This window comes from Bufo gargarizans, chromosome 8, assembly GCF_014858855.1.
Source record: "Bufo gargarizans isolate SCDJY-AF-19 chromosome 8, ASM1485885v1, whole genome shotgun sequence".
Lineage (NCBI taxonomy): Eukaryota > Metazoa > Chordata > Amphibia > Anura > Bufonidae > Bufo > Bufo gargarizans.
Window position 1 is genome coordinate 198,763,746 of NC_058087.1, and position 27,315 is coordinate 198,791,060.

Genomic DNA, 27,315 nt, shown 5'->3' on the forward strand with positions numbered 1-27,315 from the left:
GTATTATAGTAGTTATATTCTTGTACATAGGAGCAGTATTATAGTAGTTACAGTCTTGTACATAGGAGCAGTATTATAGTAGTTACAGTCTTGTACATAGAAGGCAGTATTATAGTAGTTATAGTCTTGTATATAGGAGCAGTATTATAGTAGGTATATACTTGTACATAGGAGGCAGTACTATAGTACCCATGCTACACTTTCATCTCTGTACTAGTTCCCCCCCCACAGGATCACTCCCCCCATATGGCCTGTCATTTCCTCCCCCTGATACACACGGACATTTCATTTTCATATCTTTATTATTTTACACCGTTATCTCGGGCACATGGCGTGGCGTCCACCGTCTACTGGCATGGTGACCCCAGTGATAAAAGACGCAGCATCTGAAGCCAGGAAGGCAATTGCTCGGGCCACTTCCTCTACATTGCCGTGCCGCCCCAGGGTGTGGGTTTGCTTGCTGTGCTCCAGAAACTGTAGAGGTGAGAAGGACAATCATTAGAAAACCATAAAACAAGTGTAAGGCCGATTCATTGGCCTGTATTTGTGGGAGGGGCTTGGCCACCTACTTCAACGGCCGGCGCCCTCCCACAAACGTACGTAGTGCAGAGTCCTTGGAAGCGTGCGCTCGTACCTGGCAGTCGTTTGGTGGATTGGGTAAGTGCAGGCAGCAGTGCGGTGGTCGGCCCTTTGGTACGTAGGGGCCGCCATACGCTGCGTCTCGTTCACCCCTCCTGCCGCGTTCCACATGCGGCACCTTGTCAGCCGCCGGGGGGAGGGGGGGGAATGGAGCCACGCTTACGGCACCCCCCTCCTTCGCCGCCCAGGCTCACGCTCGGCACCGCTCTCTGGCGGGGGGCGGAGCCAGTGGTCACATGTGGGCCAATTCCCCGCCCGCTCCCGCCCCCCTCTTCTCGGCCGGTACACAGCCTGCGCTGCCTCGCTCCCTCACCTAGTGGGCAGCGCAGACAGCTGTGGAGCGCCGACACACACAATTGCCAGGGGGCGCATTTTCTCCCCACGCGGTGGGGATGCCCAGCCGGCGGGGGGCGGCCCCTCGTGGCACGCCCTGCACTGGGCACCCCATCAGGGAGTGGTGCGCCCCCCACGTGGCACGTCTCACACAAAAGGGGGGAGGCACGTCTGATTAGGCCTCCCCCCTATGCCAGGGGGCAACTCCGTTTCCCCACGCGGTGGAGGTGCCCAGCCGGCGGGAGGCGGCCCCCCATGGAGTAAGGGGGGCACCCCCGCACTGGGCGCCCCATCAGGGACCGGTGAGGCCCCCCACGCGGCACGCTTAGCCTCGGCAAGATGGGGCCCTCGTCGCCAGGGGCCCCCCTGGGCCGACCTCATGCCTGAGGGCTGCGCTGCTCCCCACGCGGCAGAAGTGCTCAGCCGGCGGACGGCGCCACCCAGGGACAGAGAGGGCCCCGCACTGAGCACCCTGTCAGGGACATGCGTCAGCTCTCCACGTGGCACTCGTCTCATGTTTGCGGGGGTTGCCAGCCGTTGCCAATATCCATCCCCACGTGGTTCATGGTACCAGGGAACTCCGCGTTCCCCACGCGGTTACCATGGAACACGGCGGTGCAGGCAACGGCTCGCTCCCCGCTCACGTAAAGTCTGGCACGGGCCGCCGTGCCGCCTAGATAGGTAGGGGTTTTTTCCATCATCAACGCAAAAAAAAACACACCTTCTCCCATCAGTCACCATACCTCCCCTCACGTACACGTCCTGGCATCGAGCCTCACGCATTGACTGGTTCTTTTGCATTTGTTCCGTTGTTGTTTTCCAGGTTCTGTACAGTGGTTAGTCTGAGAGAAGTTGGTGGGATCTCAATTGATTTTTCCTTGGCTACCAAGGTAGTGAGGTACACGTCGGGGGATGGGAAGTGCTTGGCCTCAGGCCGGGGTCTCATGTGTTTTTTTTGTCAACGTATAGGTCATTTTTTCATTTCATTTCACTTCCGTGAAGTCAGTGCATAGGGATTCTCAGTTGGTAAGTACGTCAGGTCTCCTTGCATGGACTCCCGGGTGGCGGTTCCTGGCCATTCCTTCACGGCTCTTCTGGTTCAGTGTGCATACCTCACGGCAATTGTTCACTTTTCTGTATGTGGTTAGACAGCTGCACGGGTGCCGGCGACCATCAGGCTAGTCGGTCATGTTACATTACTCTTTCCACAGCCGCTATGTCACGTGCTTCGGACATTGTAGACGCGTCGGTGGACGAGGTCGTGGCACAGGCATCCGAGAGGGGCAGCACACCGTCCCTACGTGCTTGGACAATTCCTAGGCTGATGGCGGAGTTGACAAAGCGGGGCGTCCCTTTCCCGGCAACCGCTAGGAAAGCTGAACTGTATCGGCTGTGGAGAGACTCCCTGGCATCCAGCGCCAATGATCCCCCTGCAACTACGATGCAAACATCGCTAACTCAAATACACGTCATGCTAAACAGTTTGACGTCGGCCGTCACATCCATGCAGGCGAGGTTGGAGTCCATCGAGGCTCGCAGCACAGTTGCACCAGTTTCCTCTCTCGAGGTTCCGGTCGCCTCCACCTCCGCCATAGCAGACATTCGTTCTGCCCAGTCCGTCCCTAACGTGACTCCCTCCCACTATGTCCCGCTCAACATCAGGAAGGACATCCTGGAGGGTAGGGATGTCAATCTTGCGTCTCTACTGATAGCATCTAGGGACCTCTCTGATAATAGGGTTATAGCTTGTGGAGAAGTGTCAGTGGTATTAAGGAGCCGCGACCACCGGCTCAACCGCAAATTGTCCATCCCGGAATTCGTTATGGCATTTAGTCTTTTCAGGGATGTCATTTGCACTGCCAGGCCGGACAGGAGGGAGGAACTAGACCATTATCTCTTCAGGGTCACAGAGTTGGGTCATAGGTACGGAGGAACCGCGTTCTACGACTACCACTGCTCATTTGCAGCTAAGGCGGCAGCGGCTCTCTCCCAGTTTCAGCACGTCACTGACTGGTCCAACCTGGACACTGAGCTTTTCTGCAGACACTTTGCAGGTCTGAAGGCTCCCTCCTGTTCCGCCTGTCAATCTATCTTCCACTCGGTTGAGTGGTGCGACAAGTCCGCCGTCAGCACGGCGTCCTACCCCTCCAGCTCGGCAGCTGGTCCTCTTGAGGTCTTCAGGCCCCCCAGCTCAGTAGACAAGCTGGGCCGGCCCATCATTCAGCTTGGTAGGGCACAGATATGCAACAACTTTAATTACGCCTCTTGTAATTTTGGGCAGTGCCGGTTGTTGCATATCTGTACCAATTGTTTCAGGGCCCACCCCCGAGTAGCTTGCTCATTAAAGTCCGTAAAAAGCTACATGAGTGTGGTCAATGTCAGCCGTCTACAAGAATTCTTGCAAGGCCACCACAACCCTGGGTTTGTTCAGTTCCTGGTGACAGGATTTCACGAGGGTTTCCACACGGGACTGATCACGACCCCAGAGTCCACACACGAGTGCAAAAATCTTCAGTCAGCCGAAAGAAATCCCGCCTCGGTAGACGCACTCATAGAAGCCGAGTTGAGCAAGGGGTTCTTAATCGGTCCCTTTGGTGTGCCCCCTTTTCAACGCTGGAGAGTCAGTCCCGTGGGGGTAGTCACAGGCAAGTTCAGCGGGAAGGAGAGACTCATCATCGACTTATCGGCCCCACACGGCTCCCAGGTCCCCAGTCTCAACTCCCTCATTCCTTCGGAGGAAGTGGGCATGAGATATGCCTCAATAGACCAGGCTATCGCTATCATCATGAAAACGGGCCCAGGGTCCTGGCTGTCCAAAGCCGACATATCGGATGCCTTCAAGTTGCTTCCCATCATGCCAGCCCTCTGGCAGTGGCACGGCATCAAGTGGAAAGGCTTGTACTACTTCTCCACTAAGCTCACCTTCGGTTCCAAGAGTAGCCCCTGGCTCTTCGATCAGTTGGCTCAGGCACTCCACTGGATCCTGGAACACGTAGTCCTCTGTGAATTTGTCATCCACTACCTGGATGACTTCCTGCTGATTGAGAGGCCAGGGGCACTCCCCCTAGGGCTGGGCAAGTTACTCAGGTGCTTTTCCCAATTAGATGTCCCGGTGTCCCCCAAGAAAGTAGAAGGCCCGGCCACAGTCGTCACCTTTCTTGGCATCGAGTTAGATTCCCAGCGCATGCTAGCTAGATTGCCGGAGGACAAGTTAACGAGGATTAGAGGAGTCATTCACAGGTTCGCAGTCACGACCGTGGTCACTAAAGCGGACCTTCAGTCTCTTCTGGGCATGTTGAACTTCGCCATGCGCATCATCCCACAGGGCAGAGCTTTCATATCCCGCCTACTCGCGCTCTTGAGTTCCGCCCCAGAACAGGACAGCCCGGTGTGCTTGGACAGTCTAGCCCTAGCGGACCTCCACATGTGGGATCATTTCCTGAGCCACTGGAACGGGGTCTCCTTGTTTGTACCCGAGCTGTCGTGTCAGTCGCCTACAGTCTTTTCAGATGCAGCTGCGGGCTCAGGGTTTGCCGCCATTTTCGGCACCCACTGGGTGGCAGACGCATGGCCTGCCGAGGTGGGACAAATCCCAGGCTTTCTCCAGACCTCGGCGCTGTTCGAGCTGTACCCCATTGTGGTAGCCGCCCACATTTGGGGCAAGTGTTGGGCACGTCAGTCTGTTCTGTTCGTGACTGACAACACAGCCGTAGTGGACATTCTCAATAGCGGACTGTCGAAATCTAGCCAAGTCATGTGTTTTCTCAGACGGCTAGTGCAGCTCTCCCTGCAGCACCACTTTCATATATTTAGTGCGCACGTGCCAGGGGCGCAGAACGGGGCTGCTGACGCCTTGTCGAGGGCTAACTTCTCCCGTTTCTTCCAGATAATGCCAGAGGCAGATGCGACAGGCGCCACCATCCCTCCTCTCGAGTCCTTAAGGCTAGTGTAGCCGACCACCTTGGGACGGCCCACGCTCTAATACGCCATTCCCTCTCGCCTAACACGACCAGGGCGTACAACACCGGGTGGAAGACGTTCTGCAAGTTTCGAGGAGAATGTCCTCAGGAGGACTCCAGTTTTCCAGAGTACATCTTGGCGTTCATCGGGTATTGCCACTCTGTACGCAAACTCTCCCACGCTACAGTGAGGTCATACCTGGCGGGAGTGCAACACTTTCTCTCTCTTAGCCACCCCGAGCTAGCTTCAGTGTTCACCTTACACACTGTCAAAGCCGCCCTCAAGGGTTTGAGCAAGTGCGGGCCTCAAAGCCAAGTACGCAGGCAGCCGGTCACCGGCCCTCTTTTCCGCAAACTGTCTGATGCCTTGGACGGTAATCCTTTCGGGGTTTTGGCCAGCCTGGTACTTAAATCCGCCATCTACTTGGCCTTCTACGGCTTCCTGAGATCTGGGGAGTTCACCTGTTCACCAGGCAGCGACAATTTCCTCACGGTCAGCCAACTGGTCCAGAACTCCGACGGGTTCACTTTGCTCCTCAAGACGTCTAAGACCTCCCAGTGCGGACCCCCTGTCCAGATATCCTACTTTCCCACAGCACATCAATGGTGTCCCGTCACGGTGCTTCGTCGGTTGCGGTCCGCCTTGTCCGGGGCCGGGCCGAACAGTCCTCTGTTACCCTTCGGGGTGGTGCCGCTCACCACCCAGCAGTTCATATCCCACGTCAGGTCACTAGTGGCCAGCACGGGTGGCGACCCTGCCACCATTTCGGGTCATTCGTTCCGCATAGGCGCGGCATCCGCGGCCTCCAAGAACCGAGTGCCTGCACATGTCATACAGAGACTGGGGCGTTGGCACTCGTCTTGTTTCAACCGCTACATACCACACCCTGAAACCGAAATGTCGGCAGCCTTTCAAACTTTAGCTTTGTAACGTCTTTGCAATAAAACACTTCTGCCTACCAGTATGTCTTTTGCCCTCTTTCAGGCGTCCCTCCACGACACGGTCACGGCACAACTCTGACCGCTTAGGGCTAGGGTAGCTCAGGTTGGACAGACACGTACTTGGTTGCCACGACCACAAATGAAATCGGGTGAAAGTGGCGAGTACTGCATACCTGCGTGTACTGCTCCTCGCTCAGGCCAGCTCGCTGAAGTAAATCCGTCATAATGGTCCCTGGACTGAGAGACACAACATGGAGGACAGTGAGGACACAGCGACCAACCAACAACATGGCAGAGACCTGCACTCTACAGCCACAAACCAGAAGCTGCCGGCAGGACATGTCTTCAGATGACAGCTGCTGCTAGGGTACACCTTCCTCCCTTGTATGATGTGAAGTGCCGGTGTTCTGTCAGAAAACCTTAAAGGGATTCTGTCACCAGGATTAGCGATATAGCGATATTTCCCATCAGTCTCCATGCAGTGTTTACAATGATCCCACTGTGACTTAATAGGATGGAAGAATTTCCTCCGGCTACTCTTACCTAACACGTTCCCATTCAATAACCACACCGACACCATCTTGCTTTGGTGAAAATGACCATGCCGGCCAAACTTTATTATACACACATCCTTCAGAATTATGACCCACTGCACCGTAACAAGGATCCTGGAGGGCAAAAGAAAGATGGTCCAGCTTCACTGAAAAATACTTGAGGCTTTATTACTCCGTCACGTCACAGAAAGACTTAAGTAACATTCAAGTCATAAACCTATCAGCTAAGGTTTTCTCACAATTGCAAATTAATGTACTTGCCAAGGGTTTATCTTTTTCTCCCACAGTGCACTTTGATGTATATCGCACCTTACTTGATGTCAACCGTTTTGCACGCAATCTTACCATTAAAAAACACTTTTCTGATACAGATAATGTTGGTACAGGTTCTGCAGAGGCTGATACAATCCAGTCCAATTTTTCTGTTGATCAGATGTCTTCTTTTTCCTTTCAGGAACTATCACACATTGCCTCTATGCAGACCATGCGTTTTCTCTCTGGGACTGATCCAGAGCGGCAGGTGCACAGTGATTTTGCGAATAATTTTCGCACCTATAACAGAGACTTTTATCCCATCCAGTCACGCACCCCCGCTCTCGATCAATTCCAAGATAATGTAGAATGTGATCTGGTTGAACTAGATAGGGTGCTTCAGAGCAGGGATACAAATGACAGTAAAAATAAAAACAAAAATAATCTCATGGCCAGTGAACGCAAAGCGTTAAAAGAACTGAAGAGTATGTCTGATATAATTGTGAGAAAAGCTGACAAGGGGGGAGCGGTGGTCATCCTGGACAGACCCGTGTATGCCGCACAAAATGAGCTTATGCTCTCTGATTTCGCCACCTATACCAGGTTGACTCAGGATCCCACCGCTCCTTTCCAAACCCTTTTGAGGAGTATCTTGGAGGAGGGACTGGATAGTGGTTATTTGGACCAAAAACAATTTGATTATATTTTTGTCTCTTATCCAGTGGTCCCCATCTTCCATTCCCTCCCCAAGATACATAAAGAGGGATTCCCTCCCCCCATGCGCCCTATAGTTTCGGGTATTGGGTCTTTTTCGGAAAATTTGTCATCCTGGGTGGACAGCATGTTGCAACCACTAGTGCAGTGTATTCCTGGTTTTTTGCGGGATACTGCCTCAGTCTTGCAGGCCTTTCATTCCTTCCAGTGGTCTTCTGATTTTTCTTGGATTTCGGCTGATGTTGCTTCCCTGTACACGGCTATCCCCCAGGATCTTGCCATTATCTCTTTGGGTTGGTTTTTGAGTCTTTATTCTAATTTCTCATTACCCTTTAGAGATTTCCTCTGCAAAGTTGTATTATTTCTTATGCAACACAATTATTTTATGTTCAATGGGAGATTTTTTCTCCAATGCAGAGGAGTCTCTATGGGGGCCCGTTTCTCACCATCGCTTGCAAACATTTATATGGCATGGTGGGAACATCATTTTCTTTTCTCTGATTCCAACCCATGGAGTGGATCCGTCCGGTGGTACGGTCGGTACATCGATGACCTGCTCCTTGTATGGTCGGGCGATGTGGCGGCCGTACCATCATTCGGATCCTTCCTTAATGCTAACAATTGCAATTTACGTTTTTCTTTAAATTCTCATAAGACCCTAATATCCTTTTTGGATTTGTGTCTGGTGGGGGACGTGGGGGATGGCCGTGTACATAGTCGTACGCACAGAAAGGAAACCGCAGGAAATACCATCCTACATGCGGGATCCTGTCATCCTGCACACACTGTCCATAATATCCCTAGGGGCGAATACATTCGCGCTTTGCGCAATTGTTCCTCCAGTGAAACTTGCATTGAAGAAATGAATACTGTGACCACTCGCCTCCTAGCCAGGAATTATCCCAGCAGACTTTTAAACCGATCAAAAAATATGGTTTCTACCATGTCTCGGGATAATTTAATCTTTCCCAACAAAACGCCCAGGCTTGGTCATAAAGAGAAGCAAGTTACTTTCTCCACGAGTTATAGTTGTGAATATTCACAAATATGTAATATTGTCAAAAGACATCTTCATCTTCTCAAATATGACCAAGCGTGGGGTGACGTTGTGAAAAGCGGTGTTCGATGTGTTGCCCGACGTGCTGTTACTTTAGCAAATATGGTGAGCCCCTCTCTATACCAGGATAAACCTGGCTCCCAGCCTACTTGGCTGAGAAACATAGGTCATTTTAAATGTGGGCATAAAAGATGTACATGTTGCTCATACATGAGGATGGGCTCGCATATTGTGTCTACAAGTAACCACACCACTCATACTATTCAGCAATACATCAATTGCAACACCACATATGTGGTATACTGCATAACATGCTCTCTGTGTAATTTACAGTACGTCGGGTGCACATCCAACTGTTTGAAAATTCGAATTTGCCGTCACATCTCTGATGTACCTCATGCTAAAATAAAAAATGTTTCTGCCGCTAGTCTGCATTTTGCTGCGGTTCATGATGGTAATACAGACAGCATGTCAGTACAAGGAGTGGAAAGGGTTAACAGACCAAACAGAGGCGGTGATTACAAGAAAAAGTTGCTCAATCGTGAGTGCTTTTGGATTTTCAAATTAGGCTCACGGATACCATCAGGACTGAATAGGCGTCATGATACTATTCTACATTACTAATATGTTTACTCTTCTTCTTTTTTATCATTGCAATTTGTACATTTTATCTTACTTTTCTATGTTTTTTGGCATGTTGTAATTACTATGCACTTTATCTGTGAAGGATGTCGTCAGGAGGTGTGTCCTGTACCTGATTGTGATCACCTGTGTTTGGTGGTTCACTATTTAGTCTCGACCTCACTTCCTACTGATGCACATCATGACTAAGGATCCGCATCTACAGTGATCCGAAACCGGTCGATTTTCTGCATTGCTGTATGTTGGTTTTTATCTGCACGGGATTGAATAAAGCCTCAAGTATTTTTCAGTGAAGCTGGACCATCTTTCTTTCTTTTGGGATCCGTTGTGCGCCCAAGGTTCAGGGCGAGGTCCGGGCTCCTGGCTTCCTGTGGAAGAGCGCGGCATTTTCCAGTGTTGCTCCAAGGATCCTGGAGGGCAACCCAAACAAGCGGTATCTTCCTTAACCGTCTCACCTTATACTTCAAACTTACCCTTGGCCGCACTCACAGACCCAAGTGCACCAATTTCTTGAAGTATACAAGTATCTCCTCCTGTAGGCCCTTTAGCCCAAACAGGAGCCCCATCCTCGGCATTCACAAACCACATGAGATACAGGCTCCAACATGTCTTGCATCTCTTAAACCATTGTATTGCTAACCCAGGATCCCATATCAATCAGAAGACCACCGGTGACACCTCACCTGTGGACGTCCTGCCACACCTTAAGGGCTGTCTCCAAACCCTCCTGAATACCTAATGCCCACATGTCAATTCCCACATCGTTAAGATGCACGCCATCGCCCCTCAAGAATTGAGGTGACGCCGCCTCCAATTCCCGATGGAACGGGATGTCTGCGAACAAAACGCCCCACCTCTTTATTCAATTTTGCCCGAGCTTTGTTGATCTGTTCTACCAATCTGGCAAACCGCCAACTACTTCTCGCAAATACCTCCGACCACACCACCAGCAGATCCGGAAAATCCGATAATAAACGCAACACATCCAACTTAATATCCCGAATCACGTCACGGGACCGATGCACCCCCAAATCATTGCCACCAACATGAAGCACTAAAATATCAGGCGGGCGATCTAACATGACATTTGTATGAATCTCAGACAAAACCCACCCCCAAAGAAGCCCCCTCAAACCAATCCACCGGATTAGCAACTCCTCCGTTGGGAAACCCAATTGACGTCCGTTCCGCCGGACGTCAGCTCGCAAGGCCCCCCAATAGACGTATGAGTGCGCGAATATCCATGCCAGACAAGGCGCCACCCCTGAAACAAAACAGAGTTAAACCTTAACTGCCAACGCCAAGTCAATACACAACATTCAACGCAACCCCTCCCTGCACCATTCATAACAGATGAGGCCTAATATATGATCGAAAACAATCCGACTCCCAGCGCCCGATACGCTTTATAACCTCTTCCCCTAGACTCACCTGGAAGCCTCGGTCGCGGCCCCGATCCAAAAATGAGTGAGATGCAAAATGCTTTGCAGGCAAACCCACGGCCGACAAGCATTTTCTGAAAACAGCTACAAATTGAAAGCGAGACAACCGCGAACCATCCTGGTGAACCAGCAACGCACCCGGGCCACCGGGCTGCAACTCCAAAAATTCCTCCGCACAGCGCACAGGACAAAGCACTGACCCCACCAGCGGCCTAAGCCACAAAACAACACCCTTACCCTCCTGATCAGTCTTAGACTTAAGTATTACACATCTCAAAACACCGCCAACCAGCCCAACGTCTTCCCACAACAAACCCCCACCGCCAGTGCGACTCACTGACACCAACTCTGATATACGAAAGGCTCTGAAAAAAGCTAGTGCAAATGCCGCCCTAAACAGACACACTTCAAATGCTGACACACAAACCGACCCCGCCTCTTTCCACAGCATCTGCAACACCGCAAATGAAACTGGCCTCCGAGTGTCCTTCCGTATCACACTACGACGGTAACCCTTTAAAGCCTGCCGCACCATAAAACACCTAGACACACCGGCCAGGCCCCGCAAGCGCAACCAGAAGGCAACAGCCGCCACCCTCTTTGATGCGACCGAAAACGACAAACCCGCAGCATAAGACGTTCCCACCCCAAAAAACAATAACATCTGTAAATCCTCCAACAAACTGCAACCACCTACCTGCTCAATCAACTCCTCCCACAAAGACCACACTGAGGAGTAAGCTGACCACGTACTTCTACTAAGCGACCGCCTGATCAAGTCTGCTGAAACCCCAAGGCCATGCTCCAGAGCCACTGGGGACAGGGCAACCCCTGGACCTCGGCACCCGGCGCCAAGCCGCAGAAACGATCCCACTGAAAACGAGAAAGGGAATTGGCAAGTGAGTTATCTACTCCAGGAACATGTACCGCAACAAAATATGCATTCAACCGCAAACCCCGCAATACAAGATGCCTCAGTAAATTCAACACCGGCGGTGAGTTGGCCGTCTGGCTATTGATCGCCTGCACAACACCCATATTATCACAGTAGAAACGCACCCGCCGATTCCTAAGCCAGTCTCCCCATAACTCAGTAGCCAAAACAATAGGAAAAAGCTCCAACAAGACCAAGTTGGTAAGGAAACCGGCCTGCCTCCACTCTACCGGCCACGCACCCGCACTCCACTGACCCCTACAAAAAACACCATATCCACACGAACCAGATGCATCCGAGAACAATTCCAAATCTACGTTACTAATCACCGCCTCCATCCACATAGACCGGCCATTATACTGCGACAGAAACGTCTCCCACAACGCTAAATCATCCTTCACTGCTGCAGGTAATCGCAAGTAATGAAAAGGGGCAGTAATCCCTGCTGTCGTCAGCGCCTAACGACGACAAAAAACCCGCCCCATTGGCAAGATGCGACAAGGGAAATTCAATTTGCCCAAAACCGATTGAACCCGCTTCAGCTGGACCTTTTTTGCCTTTCGTAGGAACACAACCTCAAGCAACAGATCGGACACCTTATCGTCAGGAAAACGACATTCCATGGCCACACTGTCAATCTCGATCCCTAAAAACTTTATGACCGTGGACGGACCCTCCGTCTTATCAGCCGCTAACGGAATACCGAAGCACGCCGCCACTCTTTCCATCGTATGTAACAAAACGGCACACACCCTGGATCCAGCCAGACCCAAAAACAAAAAATCATCCAGGTAGTGTAAAACCGAACTCCATCCCGCCTCCTGTTTCACCACGTATTCTAGAAAAGAACTAAACAATTCAAACAATGAGCATGAAATCGCACAACCCATCGGAAAACAACAATCAACGTAGAAACAACCGTCCCACTGGAAACCAAGTAAGTGCAAACTATCGGGGTGAATGGGCAACAACCGAAACGCAGCCTCAATATCCGTTTTAGCAAGCAGGGCGCCTTGCCCAAAACGCCGGACCCACCGCACCGTCTCATCGAAAGACGTGTACGAAACGGAGCACAACTCATCTGCTATACCATCATTCACCGACCCACCCAGCGGATAAGACAAATGATGAATGAGCCTGAACTTATTGGGCTCCTTCTTAGGCACAAAACCCAAAGGAGAAACCCACAAACCCGGCAAAGGACACTCCGTAAAGGGACCTACAACCCTGCCAGCAGCAACCTCCCCCTCAATCTTATCCTTCACCACAGCCGGATGGCACAACGCTGAGGACAAATTTCGGGGTGCCCTTCTCGCCCCGACTAAACAACACGGAATAACGAAACCCCTTGTAAACCCAGCCAACAACAACTGAGGTACCTCCCTATTTGGATATTGCCTTAAATGGGGCTCCATCTCTTGCACCCTCACCAGTGTCACCCCTCTTCTGCACAACCTCGGATCCCTTACCCTTCCCTCGCTTGAAACACCGAGACAAACTATGGGAGCCGCCGCAACCGGAGCGCTCATGCTTGTATCTGCAATCAGACAAGAACCTGCAATGCCCTTCGTTATACTGCCAACAACAACCCCTCCTATTCCCCCCATGAGATTCCGAGGCCGAGGTACCCCCGGCCGATCCACGAACGGGCTGAGAGCCCCCCCTAGGTGCCTTGTGGTCCCAACGTATGCTAGGCCTGACCGCCTTCCGCTGCTGGAACTGCTCGTCGTACCTAAGCCATGCCACACCCCCATATGTCCTATGAGCCTCCCTAATAGCATCCATATAGCAAAAGAGAGCAGAGCAGTGTTCGGGTGATTTTTGCCAAACTACGCTAGCCAAAATCGCAAAGGCTTGAAGCCAATTTTGAAAAGTACGCGGAATCAATCTATACCGCCTCATTTCCTCCTCCTCCTTCTTACTCACGTCCAGCTTTCCCCCTCAAAACGTCCCAGCAGCCCCTCAAAACACACGTAAATCTCCCCTTTTGCTGCATCCGCCAACCTAACGCCATTACCCATGTGACCCCTAACTCCCACAACCACACCCGATCCTGAAGCCTGTGTACCAACCGCAAGGCCGTCCTCACCAGCCCCTATTAAACCCTGCGCCGGCCCTTGTTCCAGCGCCAACGCTTGTGCCGGAGCCCAGACAGACACCGGGGATGCAGCGGATCCATTACCCAACCGTGACAACAAGGACAGTATACCCAACAATACATCCCGCTCCAAAGTTTCAGAGCCCCCTCCATTATGCAGTACTGAACCCCCCCCCCAACAGGAATCTGACACGTCATTCCCTCACCTGGCCGTCCCCGGATGGATTCTCCGGCAGCCGCAGATCTCCTCCCAGGTGTCACCAATGGCGTGTCCATCCTGCATGGCACGGCGTCTTCCCCCAAAGGGACGTCCATTGCGCCTGCCACTGTGTCTTCTCCTGGCTCGACCTCTCCTTCTTCCAATAGAGACAGCTCCCCCTCAGCGTGCTGACGCAGGTGACAGACATCCGATATCTCCCCTGTAGTGATGGCCTCATCACATGGCCGCAAACTGCTCCGTCTATCCTCTATCAGCAGTTCCGGCTCCACAGCGGTGATGCTGTAAGCCGCGTCATAGTGCCGCATGTCAGGGGGCGGAGCCACAGCCTCAGTCCTAGCAATGCTGCTAAGTCACCGACCCACCGCTAGGGGCCGCGACGCTCTCTCATCCCTTGCATCTCCCCCATGCTCACCGGTCCTAGAGCGTTGAGGCCGCTGACCGGAAGACGCCGGCCGCGGCGCAGAAGACCTTTCCTCTCCGCCAGCAAGAAGGCCCAGGCCGCCGGACAGGCTGACCACAATGCCACTCTGCACCGAAGGTTATGTCCCCAGGGTTTGCTCACCGCGCCGAACCTCCCGCGGGGAGTCACCCGCCCGCACGCGATCTCTCCCTCTTGCAGCATGAGAGACGGGGCCAGGTCTAGCCCGTCCCTCTCCCGCCAGCCTGCCTCGCACTGACGAAGTCCTCCAGCTGAGTGCCGAATTGGGAACGGACACTGCAGACCGCAGCGGAGGGTCCCTGGGGGGGCTCCCGAGGTGACGGCGGACCCGGGGGGTAGACTCCGGACTCAGGCGTTCTGGGGGGACTGACCTCCTGGCCCTGTTGGAACGCGCAGCTACAGCAGCCGTAGAGGGGGGGGGAGGGGGGGGTTCAGAGCCGACTGAATAGTCTGCTGCAAACGCTCTGCACCGTGTACCTGGACCGCAGCCCTGACCGCTTCCAACAGCTCATCCAGAGACGACATCTTGGACCCTAAACGCTCTGTCTTACACTGGCAACTGCCCCAGACCCCTCCCACCAACCCTATATACTGCCCGCGAACCTGCTACTCCTCCCCCTCCTTACCCTAACCAACCCCTCGCCACACTTCTTAACATTAACCCCTTCCTAGCCTGCGGTCTTCCCCCCCAGTCAATACGCACTCCACTATGTCTGCGCCTCGCTCCATTGCTATTATTACTGCTCTGTGTCTGTTAGATTGTTACAAAAAAAACGATCTTATTGATATGTAAATCACCTCTGTCAGGAGCCCAAGGGGTTGTCCCACGATATGTTGGCGCCCAGCCGCGCCCATCGATCCGGAGGCCAGCCGCGCCCATCGATCCGGAGCCCAGCCGTGCCCATTGATCCGGAGCCCAGCCGCGCCCATCGATCCGGAGGCCAGCCGCACCCATCGATCCGGAGGCCAGTCACGCCCATAGATCCGGAGGCCAGTCACGCCCATAGATCCGGAGGCTAGCACTGCCTACCACTTAATTTAATCACTCCACTATCCCTGATGTCATTTCTTCTCAGTGCCGTAATCTCATGCAGAGGGAGCCGGCGCATGCGCAGTTGATTCGTCGAAGCTGGTGCCAGTAGTCCGCACGGGCGCAGACTACAGTGTCCACTGCACCTGCGCGAGATTACGGCCCTGAGAAGAACTGACGTCAGGATAGTGAAGTGAGTAAATTAAGTGGTAGGTGGTGCTGGGCTCCGGATCGATGGGCGCGGCTGGGCGCCAACACATCATGGGACAACCCCTTGGGCTCCTGACAGAGGTGATTTACATATCAATAAGATCGGTTTTTATAAGAATGTAACAGACACGGCGCAGTAACAGTGGGGTCATTGTAAACCCTGCGCGGAGACTGATGGGCACAAAGAAATATCGCTAATCCTGGTGACAGAATCCCTTTAACTCGTCAGATTCCCTTACCCCACGTGACTTCCGGGGATGTGCGCCTCCGCGCAAGCGCAGTACCAGGGCATGGGTAAGTTAAAATTACAGTGAGCGTTGACTCATGGACGTGCGAACGGAGACCGCGCGTGCGCTCTCAGGGGTAAGGAGGTCTTTTGTCTTGTTAAATCTCCTTGCCCTCACTACACAGCGCGCTTCAGATTCGTTGCTGGCTTGAGGATAAGACAACATAAACAGTCAGATCTCCTTACCCCTGAGAGCGCACACGCGGTCTCTGTGCGCACGTCCATGAGTCATGAGTCAATGCTCACTGTAATTTTAACTTACCCATGCCCTGGTACTGCGCTTGCGCGGAGGCGCACACCCCCGGACGTCACGTGGGGTAAGGGAATCTGATGAGTTTAGGTTTTCTGACAGAACCCCGGGCTCCTCGCACCTGGACTTACCCCCTGAATATTGCGCAGAAGCGGTCTTACATCGGATCCACCGCCAGCGCAGGCGTCTAATAAATGACCCCCAGTCTATGGAGGATGAGGCTCCCACCTTCATCCTCAACAGTATCATTTCATCTGTATGGTGTTTGTTGGGCGTGGACTATTATATGTAAGAGGGGCTTATAGCAATGGGCGGGGGTTAATTCTTTTTTACTCTGAAATAGAGAAATACTCTAGTATAAGACGTGTGATGTAACACCAGGACTGTGGCTCAGCTTTGGCTGTGACTGGAGTATAAGACATGTAACAGTAGGACTGTAGCTGAGCTTTGGCTGTGACTGGAGTATAAGACGTGTGATGTAACAGCAGGACTGTGGTTCAGCTTTGGCTGTGACTGGAGTATAAGACGTGTGATGTAACAGCAGGACTATAGCTGAGCTTTGGCTGTGACTCGAGTATAAGACGTGTGATGTAACACCAGGACTATGGCTCAGCTTTGGCTGTGACTGGAGTATAAGACATGTGATGTAACAGCAGGACTGTGGCTCAGTTTGGCTGTGACTCGAGTATAAGACGTGTGATGTAACCCCAGGACTGTAGCTGAGCTTTGGCTGTGACTGGAGTATAAGACGTGTGATGTAACCCCAGGACTGTAGCTGAGCTTTGGCTGTGACTGGAGTATAAGACGTGTGATGTAACAGCAGGACTGTAGTTGAGCTTTGGCTGTGACTCGAGTATAAGACGTGTGTTGTAACACCAGGACTATGGCTCAGCTTTGGCTGTGACTGGAGTATAAGACGTGTGATGTAACAGTAGGACTGTAGCGGAGCTTTGGCTGTGACTGGAGTATAAGACATGTAACAGTAGGACTGTAGCTGAGCTTTGGCTGTGACTGGAGTATAAGATGTGTGATGTACCACCAGGACTGTAGCTGAGCTTTGGCTGTGACTGGAGTATAAGACGTGTGATGTAACAGCAGGACTGTGGCTCAGCTTTGGCTGTGACTGGAGTATAAGACGTGTGATGTAACAGCAGGACTGTGGCTCAGCTTTGGCTGTGAATGGAGTATAAGATGTGCACTCAGTACATCACATGCAGTACGTTTCCACTCACCAGACGGCGTTCACTCGAACTTGTTTACTCGCCAGATCTGAGCAGCAAAAGAAGAAGAGAGTCAGCAAATAAAATACCGCACAATACTGCCCATGTATATGCGCAACAAATGTGAGACAAAGGGGGCGTGGCTTGGCAGTTGCACCATTGTGACCAATGTACCGTCATGCGGTGAAGACTGATGGTTGGACACACAAGAGGCTATCCAAACGGATTCCTGCCCGGGGCCCACTGCGAGCACCTGAGTGTTACTGGAGGGACAGTCAGGGAATCAGCTCCACGATTGGCGCCGATCAAGCCCAGTGGTTATGGGTGCGAGCGCTAGTGCCCGCTGGGATCAGCCATGTATCTCAGGGGGTTACTCACCCAGAGCTGCACATCTGGTCAACTGGTCAACTGCAGACTTGGACATACAATAGGCCAGGACCTCGGGGAACTGAAAGACAATAATATCATGTATAATAAGTGGAGGGCGGGGACAGGAACAGGGCGGGGCCATGACCGGAAGAGAAATACATAACAATGTAACAAGGGAAGTGCACTGCCCAATAGTGCCTGGAGTCACGTCCAGAGCTGCATTTATAATTCTGCTACTATATTATGTCTTATACTTCTGTCACACCCAGAGCTGCATTCACAATTCTGCTGCTATATTATGTTTTATACTTCTGTCACACCCAGAGCTGCATTCACAATTCTGCTACTATACTATGTCTTATACTTCTGTCACACCCAGAGCTGCATTCACAATTCTGCTACTATATTATGTCTTATACTTCTGTCACACCCAGAGCTGCATTCACAATTCTGCTACTATATTATGTCTTATACTTCTGTCACACCCAGAGCTGCATTCACAATTCTGCTGCTATATTATGTTTTATACTTCTGGCACACCCAGAGCTGCATCAGAGCCGGTTCGCACACAGTTTTTTGGCTTTGATTTTGGAGCATTCCTACCTCAAAATCAGCCCCAGAATCGCCTCGTATTTATGTCAGTGGGAGGCAGCATTTTTTCTTCCACGTGGAGAGAAGTAGCGCGCTGTATCTTAGGGCGGCTTCTGCTGACTCTCCTATTGAAATGAATGGGAAGCATAAGTAACAGCTCCATGGACGTCGCAGCGTTTTTAGTGCCGACCGGGGACAGAAACCTTCAGCTGAAAATGCAGTTTTGTATTGAACACCCAAAAAAGATGCCTCAAAAAGTGAAAAGAGAAGCACTAAAAGTTTTAAAATCTGTCATGTGAACATCACCTTATACTCGAGTCACATCCAGAGCTGTACACACAGGCCTGATGAGGTGGAGTTTGTAATGAGCTGCCTGATGAGGTGGAGCCTGAAATAAGCCGCCTTATAGGGCGGAGCCTGTAATGAGCCGCCTGATAGGACGGAACTTGTAATGAGCTGCCCCATAGGGCGGAGCCTGTAACAAACCACCTTATGGGGCGGAGCCTATAGTGTGCCACCTTTAGAGGGCAGAGCCTATAGTATACCACCTGATGGGCAGAGCCTGTAATGAGCCACCTGATGGGCAGAGCCGTAAACAGCCATCCGCCCACTCACCGATCTCAGCCCAGCAACGCTGGAAACGTTCACGATGTTTCCTTTGGTCTTGATGAGATGCGGCACGGCCAGCTGGGTGAGGTACAACACGGACCTGAGGGGAAGAAGGGAAATATTTTTCTGTTACGCCCACTTCCTGCTGAAGTAGTGCAGCCTAGGATGTAGCGTGTAACCATCAGTTCTCACCGGACGTTCACGTTCATCATGCGGTCGTAGTCCTGCAGCGTTGTGTCCTCTATACTCCCCATGACCATTATCGCTGCATTGTTCACCAGCACGTCCAGCTGTCCGAAGTGCGCCACAGTCTGTTCCACCATCCCCCGCACCACCGCCTCATCCGCCAGGTCTCCCAGAACCAGCAGCGGCTGCGGACAAGGAAGGGGTTAAAGGATCACACAACATCTCATAAATCAATAGTACAGGCAACTATAAGAAACATGGCAATGTATCTGTTCATAGAAAAATGCCTTATGCTACAGTTATCAGCTCTTCCCCTCCCCCATTCCTAGTGTTATAGCTGATCCTAAGTGCTTTACTCACATCTATACTGCTCAGAACTACTGATCTGAGAGAGTTAGCAGCAGAATCTCCCTTCTCTATAAGGGCAGATATAATTACAGCTAATAGTGTTATATCTTCCCCCAAATCCTGTACTCAAATCTAAACTGCTAAGTACTTCTTTAGAATGTCCTATATGAAGCTTCTGAGTGATTGACAGAGTAAGGCAGCATAATGATGTCTCAGTGTGTACTGTAGGGATATACATCATTACAGCATTAATAAATGTTACATATCATCCCAAGTGCTTTACTCACATCTATACTGCTGAGTACTTCTCTGTAATGTCCTATATGAAGCTTCTGAGGGACAGTGATTCTGAGTCATTGACACGGTAAGGCAGCAGAATGCTGTCTCGATGTGTACTCTATGGTCAAACATCATTTCAACCATAGTAAGTGTTACATCTTATACCAAGTGCTTTACTCACATCTATACTGCTCAGTACTTCTCTATAAAGTCCTGATTCATTCTGAGTGAGAGTTAGGGACCATCCATAGTCTCCATGGGCAGACATTACTAGCTAGTCTGCACCGGCCAGCTCAGATACACCTGAGAATTTCAGATGCAGAAAATAGCTAAAATGACAGATACAAGTCATGTAATGTTTTCTACAGACAGCAATGCAACAGCGCCCCCAGCTGTGAGATATCTGGGAAAAATCTCATATCATGGGACGTTGAAAATGTTGAAAGAAAACAACCCACTAATCTGTGAGCTACAGCCACTACTAATATACCCAGGCACTGTCCATTTAATCTCTTATGGCTTCAGCTGTATTACAGGAATGCCACACTTTTTTCCACATAAACAGCGCCCCTCCTGACCATGGCTCTGTCTGGTACTGCAACTTTTCCCAATCTCAGTGAATATCAAACAAAATGATGGACACGGGGCAATGGAAAAAAGCACAGATCTTATCTTCCAATCTGGGACACCCCTTTAAGGCCCCGATGCTCTGGGTGTTATAGTATTGACGTCACCTTCTGGTCACAGAACTCCTCGCAGCCCCGAGCCGTCTCCTTCAATTTCTCTTCATTTCTTCCATTAAGAGCCAACCGGGCCCCTAGACGGGCAAAAAGTAAGGCAGTGCCGGCCCCGATCCCAGAGCTGGCCCCCGTCACCAGGCACACCTTACCACGCAAAGACACCACCTGGAGGGGGAGAGGAAAGATGGCGTCACATCTCAGTATAACGTCACATGTACAATAGACATCCACCATAGACACACGTGATGTCACATGTATAATAGACATCCAGCATAGACACACGTGACGTCACATGTATAATAGACATCCAGCATAGACACACGTGACGTCACATGTATAATAGACATCCAGCATAGACACACGTGACGTCACATGTACAATAGACATCCACCATAGACACACGTGACGTCACATGTACAATAGACATCCAGCATAGACACACGTGACGTCACATGTACAATAGATATCCAGCATAGACACACGTGACGTCACATGTACAATAGACATCCAGCATAGACACACGTGACGTCACATGTACAATAGACATCCAGCATAGACACACGTGACGTCACATGTATAATAGACATCCAGCATAGACACACGTGACGTCACATGTATAATAGACATCCAGCATAGACACACGTGACGTCACATGTACAATAGACATCCAGCATAGACACACGTGACGTCACATGTACAATAGACATCCAGCATAGACACACGTGACGTCACATGTATAATAGACATCCAGCATAGACACACGTGACGTCACATGTACAATAGACATCAACCATAGACACACGTGACGTCACATGTACAATAGACATCCAGCATAGACACACGTGACGTCACATGTATAATAGACATCCAGCATAGACACACGTGACGTCACATGTACAATAGACATCCAGCATAGACACACGTGACGTCACATGTACAATAGACATCCAGCATAGACACACGTGACGTCACATGTATAATAGACATCAACCATAGACACACGTGACTTCACATGTACAATAGACATCCAGCATAGACACACGTGACGTCACATGTATAATAGACATCCAGCATAGACACACGTGACGTCACATGTACAATAGACATCCAGCATAGACACACGTGACGTCACATGTACAATAGACATCCAGCATAGACACACGTGACGTCACATGTATAATAGACATCCAGCATAGACACACGTGACGTCACATGTACAATAGACATCCAGCATAGACACACGTGATGTCACATGTATAATAGACATCCAGCATAGACACACGTGACGTCACATGTACAATAGACATCCAGCATAGACACACGTGACGTCACATGTACAATAGACATCCAGCATAGACACACGTGACGTCACATGTATAATAGACATCAACCATAGACACACGTGACTTCACATGTACAGTACAGACCAAAAGTTTGGACACACCTTCTCATTCAAAGAGTTTTCTTTATTTTCATGACTATGACAATTGTAGATTCACACTGAAGGCATCAAAACTATGAATTATCACATGTGGAATTATATACATAACAAAAAAGTGTGAAACAACTGAAAATATGTCATATGACTTAAGGAGGTAAGATCATTCCAGGCCCTTCCCACCAACCACTCCCCCCTACCCCCAGTAAGCACACAAAACCTGAATTCTTGGTGGAAAGGCCATAGCAGCCGTTTATTAAATAACAATATTTTATCCAACATTATTATAATGCAGACATGAGATATACATATATGCAAACATCCACAGTACAATGTCCCAACAATCCCTTTGCGGAAGGATCCTAGAAGGCAACCCAAGCAAGCTGCTATCTTCACTCCTCACATCTTATCCTTTTACCCTCGGCCGCACTCTCCGACCCAAGGGCACCGAATCCTCCAGAATCCATATCTTCCTCTACCCCTGTAGGCCTTTTAGCCCAACAGGAGCCCCCCAGCTTTCAGCTTACCAAACCACATAAGATGCACGCTCCAACGTGTCATGCACCTAATAAAACGTAGAATTGCCTTCCAGGACCCCCCGTTAACCTGCCCCCTGCTATGACATGAAAAAAGTCCCCCGAAACAACCTAAAACAGGGCGGGTGGGTGGGCAACTCGCCTAGGCGCAACGGACACTGGTGCCGTTCCCGCCCCTAACCCTAGCTTATATACGGCGCGCAAACTCCCTGCCACCCCCACAGACCCTCCCCAGAAACACTCCACCCTTTCTTAACCACATTAACCCTAACCTGCCTGGACACTTCCTCCTTCCAGTCAATTTCCACTGCGCTACGTCTGCGCCTCGCTCCGTTGTCATACTTCTAGGTTCTTCAAAGTAGCCACCTTTTGCTGTGATTACTGCTTTGCACACTCTTGGCATTCTCTTAATGAGCTTCCAGAGGTAGTCACCTGAAATGGTCTTCACTTCACAGGTGTGCTCTGCCAGGTTTAATAAGTGGGATTTCTTGCCTTATAAATGGGGTTGGGACCATCAGTTGCGTTGTGGAGAAGTCAGGTGGATACACAGCTGATAGTCCTACTGAATAGACTGTTAGAATTTGTATTATGGCAAGAAAAAAGCAGCCAAGTAAAGAAAAACGAGTGGCCGTCATTACTTTAAGAAATGAAGGTCAGTCAGTCCGAAAAATTGGGAAAACTTTGAAAGTGTCCCCAAGTGCAGTCCCAAAAACCATCAAGCGCTACAAAGAAACTGGCTCACATGCGGACCGCCCCAGGAAAGGAAGACCAAGAGTCACCTCTGCTGCGGAGGATAAGTTCATCCGAGTCACCAGCCTCAGAAATCGCAGGTTAACAGCAGCTCAGATTAGAGACCAGGTCAATGCCACCCAGAGCTCTAGCAGCAGACACATCTCTAGAACAACTGTTAAGAGGAGACTGTGTGAATCAGGCCTTCATGGTAGAAGATAGGAAACCACTGCTAAGGACAGGCAACAAGCAGAAGAGACTGCTTTGGGCTAAAGAACACAAGGAATGGACATTAGACCGGTGGAAATCTGTGCTTTGGTCTGATGAGTCCAAATTTGCGATCTTTGGTTCCAACCACCATGTCTTTGTGCGACGCAGAAAAGGTGAACGGATGGACTCTACATGCCTGGTTCCCACCGTGAAGCATGGAGGAGGAGGTGTGATGGTGTGGGGGTGCTTTGCTGGTGACACTGTTGGGGATTTATTCTAAATTGAAGGCATACTGAACCAGCATGGCTACCACAGCATCTTGCAGCGGCATGCTATTCCATCCGGTTTGCGTTTAGTTGGACTATCATTTTTTTTTCAACAGGACAATGACCCCAAACACACCTCCAGGCTGTGTAAGGGCTATCTGACCATGAAGGGGAGTGATGGGGTGCTGCGCCAGATGACCTGGCCTCCACAGTCACCGGACCTGAACCCAATCGAGATGGTTTGGGGTGAGCTGGACTGCAGAGTGAAGGCAAAAGGGCCAACAAGTGCTAAGCATCTCTGGGAACTCCATCAAGACTGTTGGAAGACCATTTCAGGTGACTACCTCTTGAAGCTCATCAAGAGAATGCCAAGAGTGTGCAAAGCAGTAATCAAAGCAAAAGGTGGCTACTTTGAAGAACCTAGAATATGACATATTTTCAGTTGTTTCACACTTTTTTGTTATGTATATAATTCCACATGTGTTAATTCATAGTTTTGATGCCTTCAGTGTGAATCTACAATTTTTATAGTCATGAAAAGAAAGAAAACTCTTTGAATGAGGAGGTGTGTCCAAACTTTTGATCTGTACTGTATGTTCTTCATGACTCCACAGCCCCTCATATACCCCAGATGTGTCATCCATGACTCCACAGACCCTCATATACCCCAGATGTGTCCTTCATGTCTCCACAGACCCTCATACACCTCATATGTGTTCTCCATGACTCCACAGCCCCTCATATACCCCATATACCCCAGATGTGTCCTTCATGTCTCCACAGCTCCTCATACACCTAAGATGAGTCTTCCATGTCTCCACAGCCCCTCACACGCCCTGGATGTGTCCTCGATGACTCCACAGCTAATCATACACCCTGGACTTGTCCTCCATGTCTCCCCAGCCCCCAACACACCTCAGACGTGTCCTCCATGTTTACCCAGCCTTTCATACACCCTGGACGTGTCCTCCATGTCTCCACAGCCCCTCACACACCCCGGATGTGTCCTCCATGACTCCACAGCTAATCATACACCTCAGATGAGTCCTCTATGTCTCCACAGCCCCTCACACACCTAAGATGTGATCTCCATGTCTCCACAGACCCTAACACATCTCAGATGAGTCCTCCATGTCTCCACAGCCCCTGACACACCTCAGATGAGTCCTCCATGTCTCCACAGCCCCTCACACACCTCAGATGAGTCCTCCATGTCTCCACAGCCCCTCACACACCTGAGATGTGATCTTCATGTCTCCACAGCCCCTCACACATCTCAGATGAGTCCTCCATGTCTCCACAGCCCCTCATACACCTCAGATGAGTCCTCCATGTTTCCACAGCCCCCCACACACCCCGTATGTGTCATCCATGACTCCACAGCTAATCAGACACCCTGGACTTGTTCTCCATGTCTCCCCAGTCCCCCACACACCTCAGACGTGTCCTCCATGTCTCCCCAGCCTTTCATACACCCTGGACGTGTCCTCCATGTCTCCCCAGCCCCCAACACACCTCAGACGTGTCCTCCATGTCTCCCCAGCCTTTCATACACCCTGGACGTGTCCTCCATGTCTCCACAGCCCCTCACACACCCCGGATGTGTCCTCCATGACTCCACAGCTAATCATACACCTCAGATGAGTCCTCTATGTCTCCACAGCCCCTCACACACCTAAGATGTGATCTCCATGTCTCCACAGACCCTAACACATCTCAGATGAGTCCTCCATGTCTCCACAGCCCCTGACACACCTCAGATGAGTCCTCCATGTCTCCACAGCCCCTCACACACCTCAGATGAGTCCTCCATGTCTCCACAGCCCCTCACACACCTGAGATGTGATCTCCATGTCTCCACAGCCCCTCACACATCTCAGATGAGTCCTCCATGTCTCCACAGCCCCTCATACACCTCAGATGAGTCCTCCATGTTTCCACAGCCCCCCACACACCCCGTATGTGTCATCCATGACTCCACAGCTAATCAGACACCCTGGACTTGTTCTCCATGTCTCCCCAGTCCCCCACACACCTCAGACGTGCCCTCCATGTCTCCCCAGCCTTTCATACACCCTGAACGTGTCCTCCATGACTCCACAGCTCCTCATACACCCTGGACGTGTCCTCCATGTCTCTCCCCCACACTCTTCACTCACTTGCTCCGTCCCTCTTGCAGCTGCCATTCTTCTGCTGAGTCGTCCTCTGTGATTTTTTTCTTTATATAACTTTATTGACTTTATTTAGTGATCTCTGGACATGCCTCTTTCATTTGCCAACTAAAGGTTGATAAGAGGTCGTGTACTGTGTGATTAACCCCTTAAGGATGTTGCCATTTTCACCTTAACCCCTTCAAGACCAGGCCTATTTTCATTTTTACATTTTAGAATTTTCCTCCTCATGCTCCAAAAGCCATCACTTTTTTATTTTTCCGTTCACATAGCTATGTGAGGGCGTATTTTTTGCGGGACAAGATGCATTTTTTAATGCCATCATTTAACGGTCGTGAGCATAAGGCCTTAGTGTGGAAACTAAAATACAAACATGGACCCAACTGGGGCATGAAGAGCAGCCTCGGCAGAAGGCCAGATGACCATAAGAGAAGACCAATAGAGAAGGACTATATAGAGGCGCTCGCCAGCACAAGGCCAGGGTCACCAGACAAATAGAGAATAAAATCCCACCATTCAAGGGGGATTTACGAGACAATACACTTGCTATCCACCCTCTTGCGCTGGGTTTGCACATCAGATGTCAGTCCCACCGTGTTCCAAGAACAGGCGCTGGACTCCTCTCGCTGACATCACAATATGTAAGGGAAAACTTGACAAATTTTGGGGAATATTAGTTCCCTTCATCGTAAATTTTGGCCACTGTGCTGTGTGACATAGTTATAACTACAACACCCAGTATGTGTTTATGTGTCCTCCGTGACTCCACAGCCCCTCATACACCTCAGATGTGTCCTCCATGACTCCACAGCCCCTCATATACCCCAGATGTGTCCTTCATGTCTCCACAGACCCTCATACACCTCAGATGAGTCTTCCATGTCTCCACAGCCCCTCACACACCCCGGATGTGTCCTCGATGACTCCACAGCTAATCATACACCCTGGACTTGTCCTCCATGTCTCCCCAGCCCCCCAGACACCTCAGACGTGTCCTTCATGTCTCCCCAGCCTTTCATACACCCTGGATGTGTTCTCCATGACTCCACAGCCCCTCATAAACCCCAGATGTGTTCTCCATGACTCCACAGCCCCTCATACACCTCAGATGTGTCCTTCATGTCTCCACAGACCCTCATACACCTCATATGTGTTCTCCATGACTCCACAGCCCCTCATACACCTCATATGTGTTCTCCATGACTCCACAGCCCCTCATATACCCCAGATGTGTCCTTCATGTCTCCACAGCCCCTCACACACCTCTGATGTGTCCTTGATGACTCCGCAGCCCCTCATACATTTTAGATTTTTCCTCCTCATGTTCCAAAAGCCATCACTTTTTTATTTTTCCGTTCACATAGCTATATGAGACGTATTTTTTGCAGGACAAGATGCATTTTTTAATGCCACCATTTAATTTACCATATCTTGTATTAGAAAAAAGGAAAAAAAAAGTTTGCGTGGCAAAATTGAAACAAAAAACTGAATTCCACCAAGGTTTTTGGGGTTTTGACATCACAGCATTCACTATGCACAAAAAATGACCCGACGATCTTGCAGCTCAATACGAATGCGGCGATACCAAACTTGAACAGTTTTTTTTTTTTTGTTTTACTACA

At 50.6% G+C, this 27,315-nt stretch overlaps 1 protein-coding gene across 2 annotated transcripts; it reads right to left on the minus strand.

Moving 5' to 3' along the window:
- Window positions 1-288: 288 nt before the first annotated feature.
- LOC122945841 (uncharacterized oxidoreductase TM_0325-like) lies at window positions 289-25,720 on the minus strand. 2 transcript variants are annotated; one of them, XM_044305087.1, is made up of 8 exons: window positions 25,682-25,720; window positions 20,338-20,508; window positions 18,983-19,161; window positions 18,797-18,890; window positions 17,600-17,669; window positions 17,234-17,270; window positions 6,047-6,110; window positions 289-474 (listed from the first exon to the last, which is right to left on the minus strand). In XM_044305087.1, the coding sequence occupies exons 1-8, from the start codon at window positions 25,706-25,708 to the stop codon at window positions 316-318; spliced, it is 801 nt and encodes a 266-aa protein (XP_044161022.1). In that variant the 5' UTR covers window positions 25,709-25,720; the 3' UTR covers window positions 289-315. The 2 variants fall into 2 exon arrangements, with proteins under 2 accessions (XP_044161022.1, XP_044161023.1); XM_044305088.1 differs by lacking the exons at window positions 17,234-17,270; window positions 17,600-17,669.
- Between the last annotated feature and the right edge of the window lie 1,595 nt (window positions 25,721-27,315).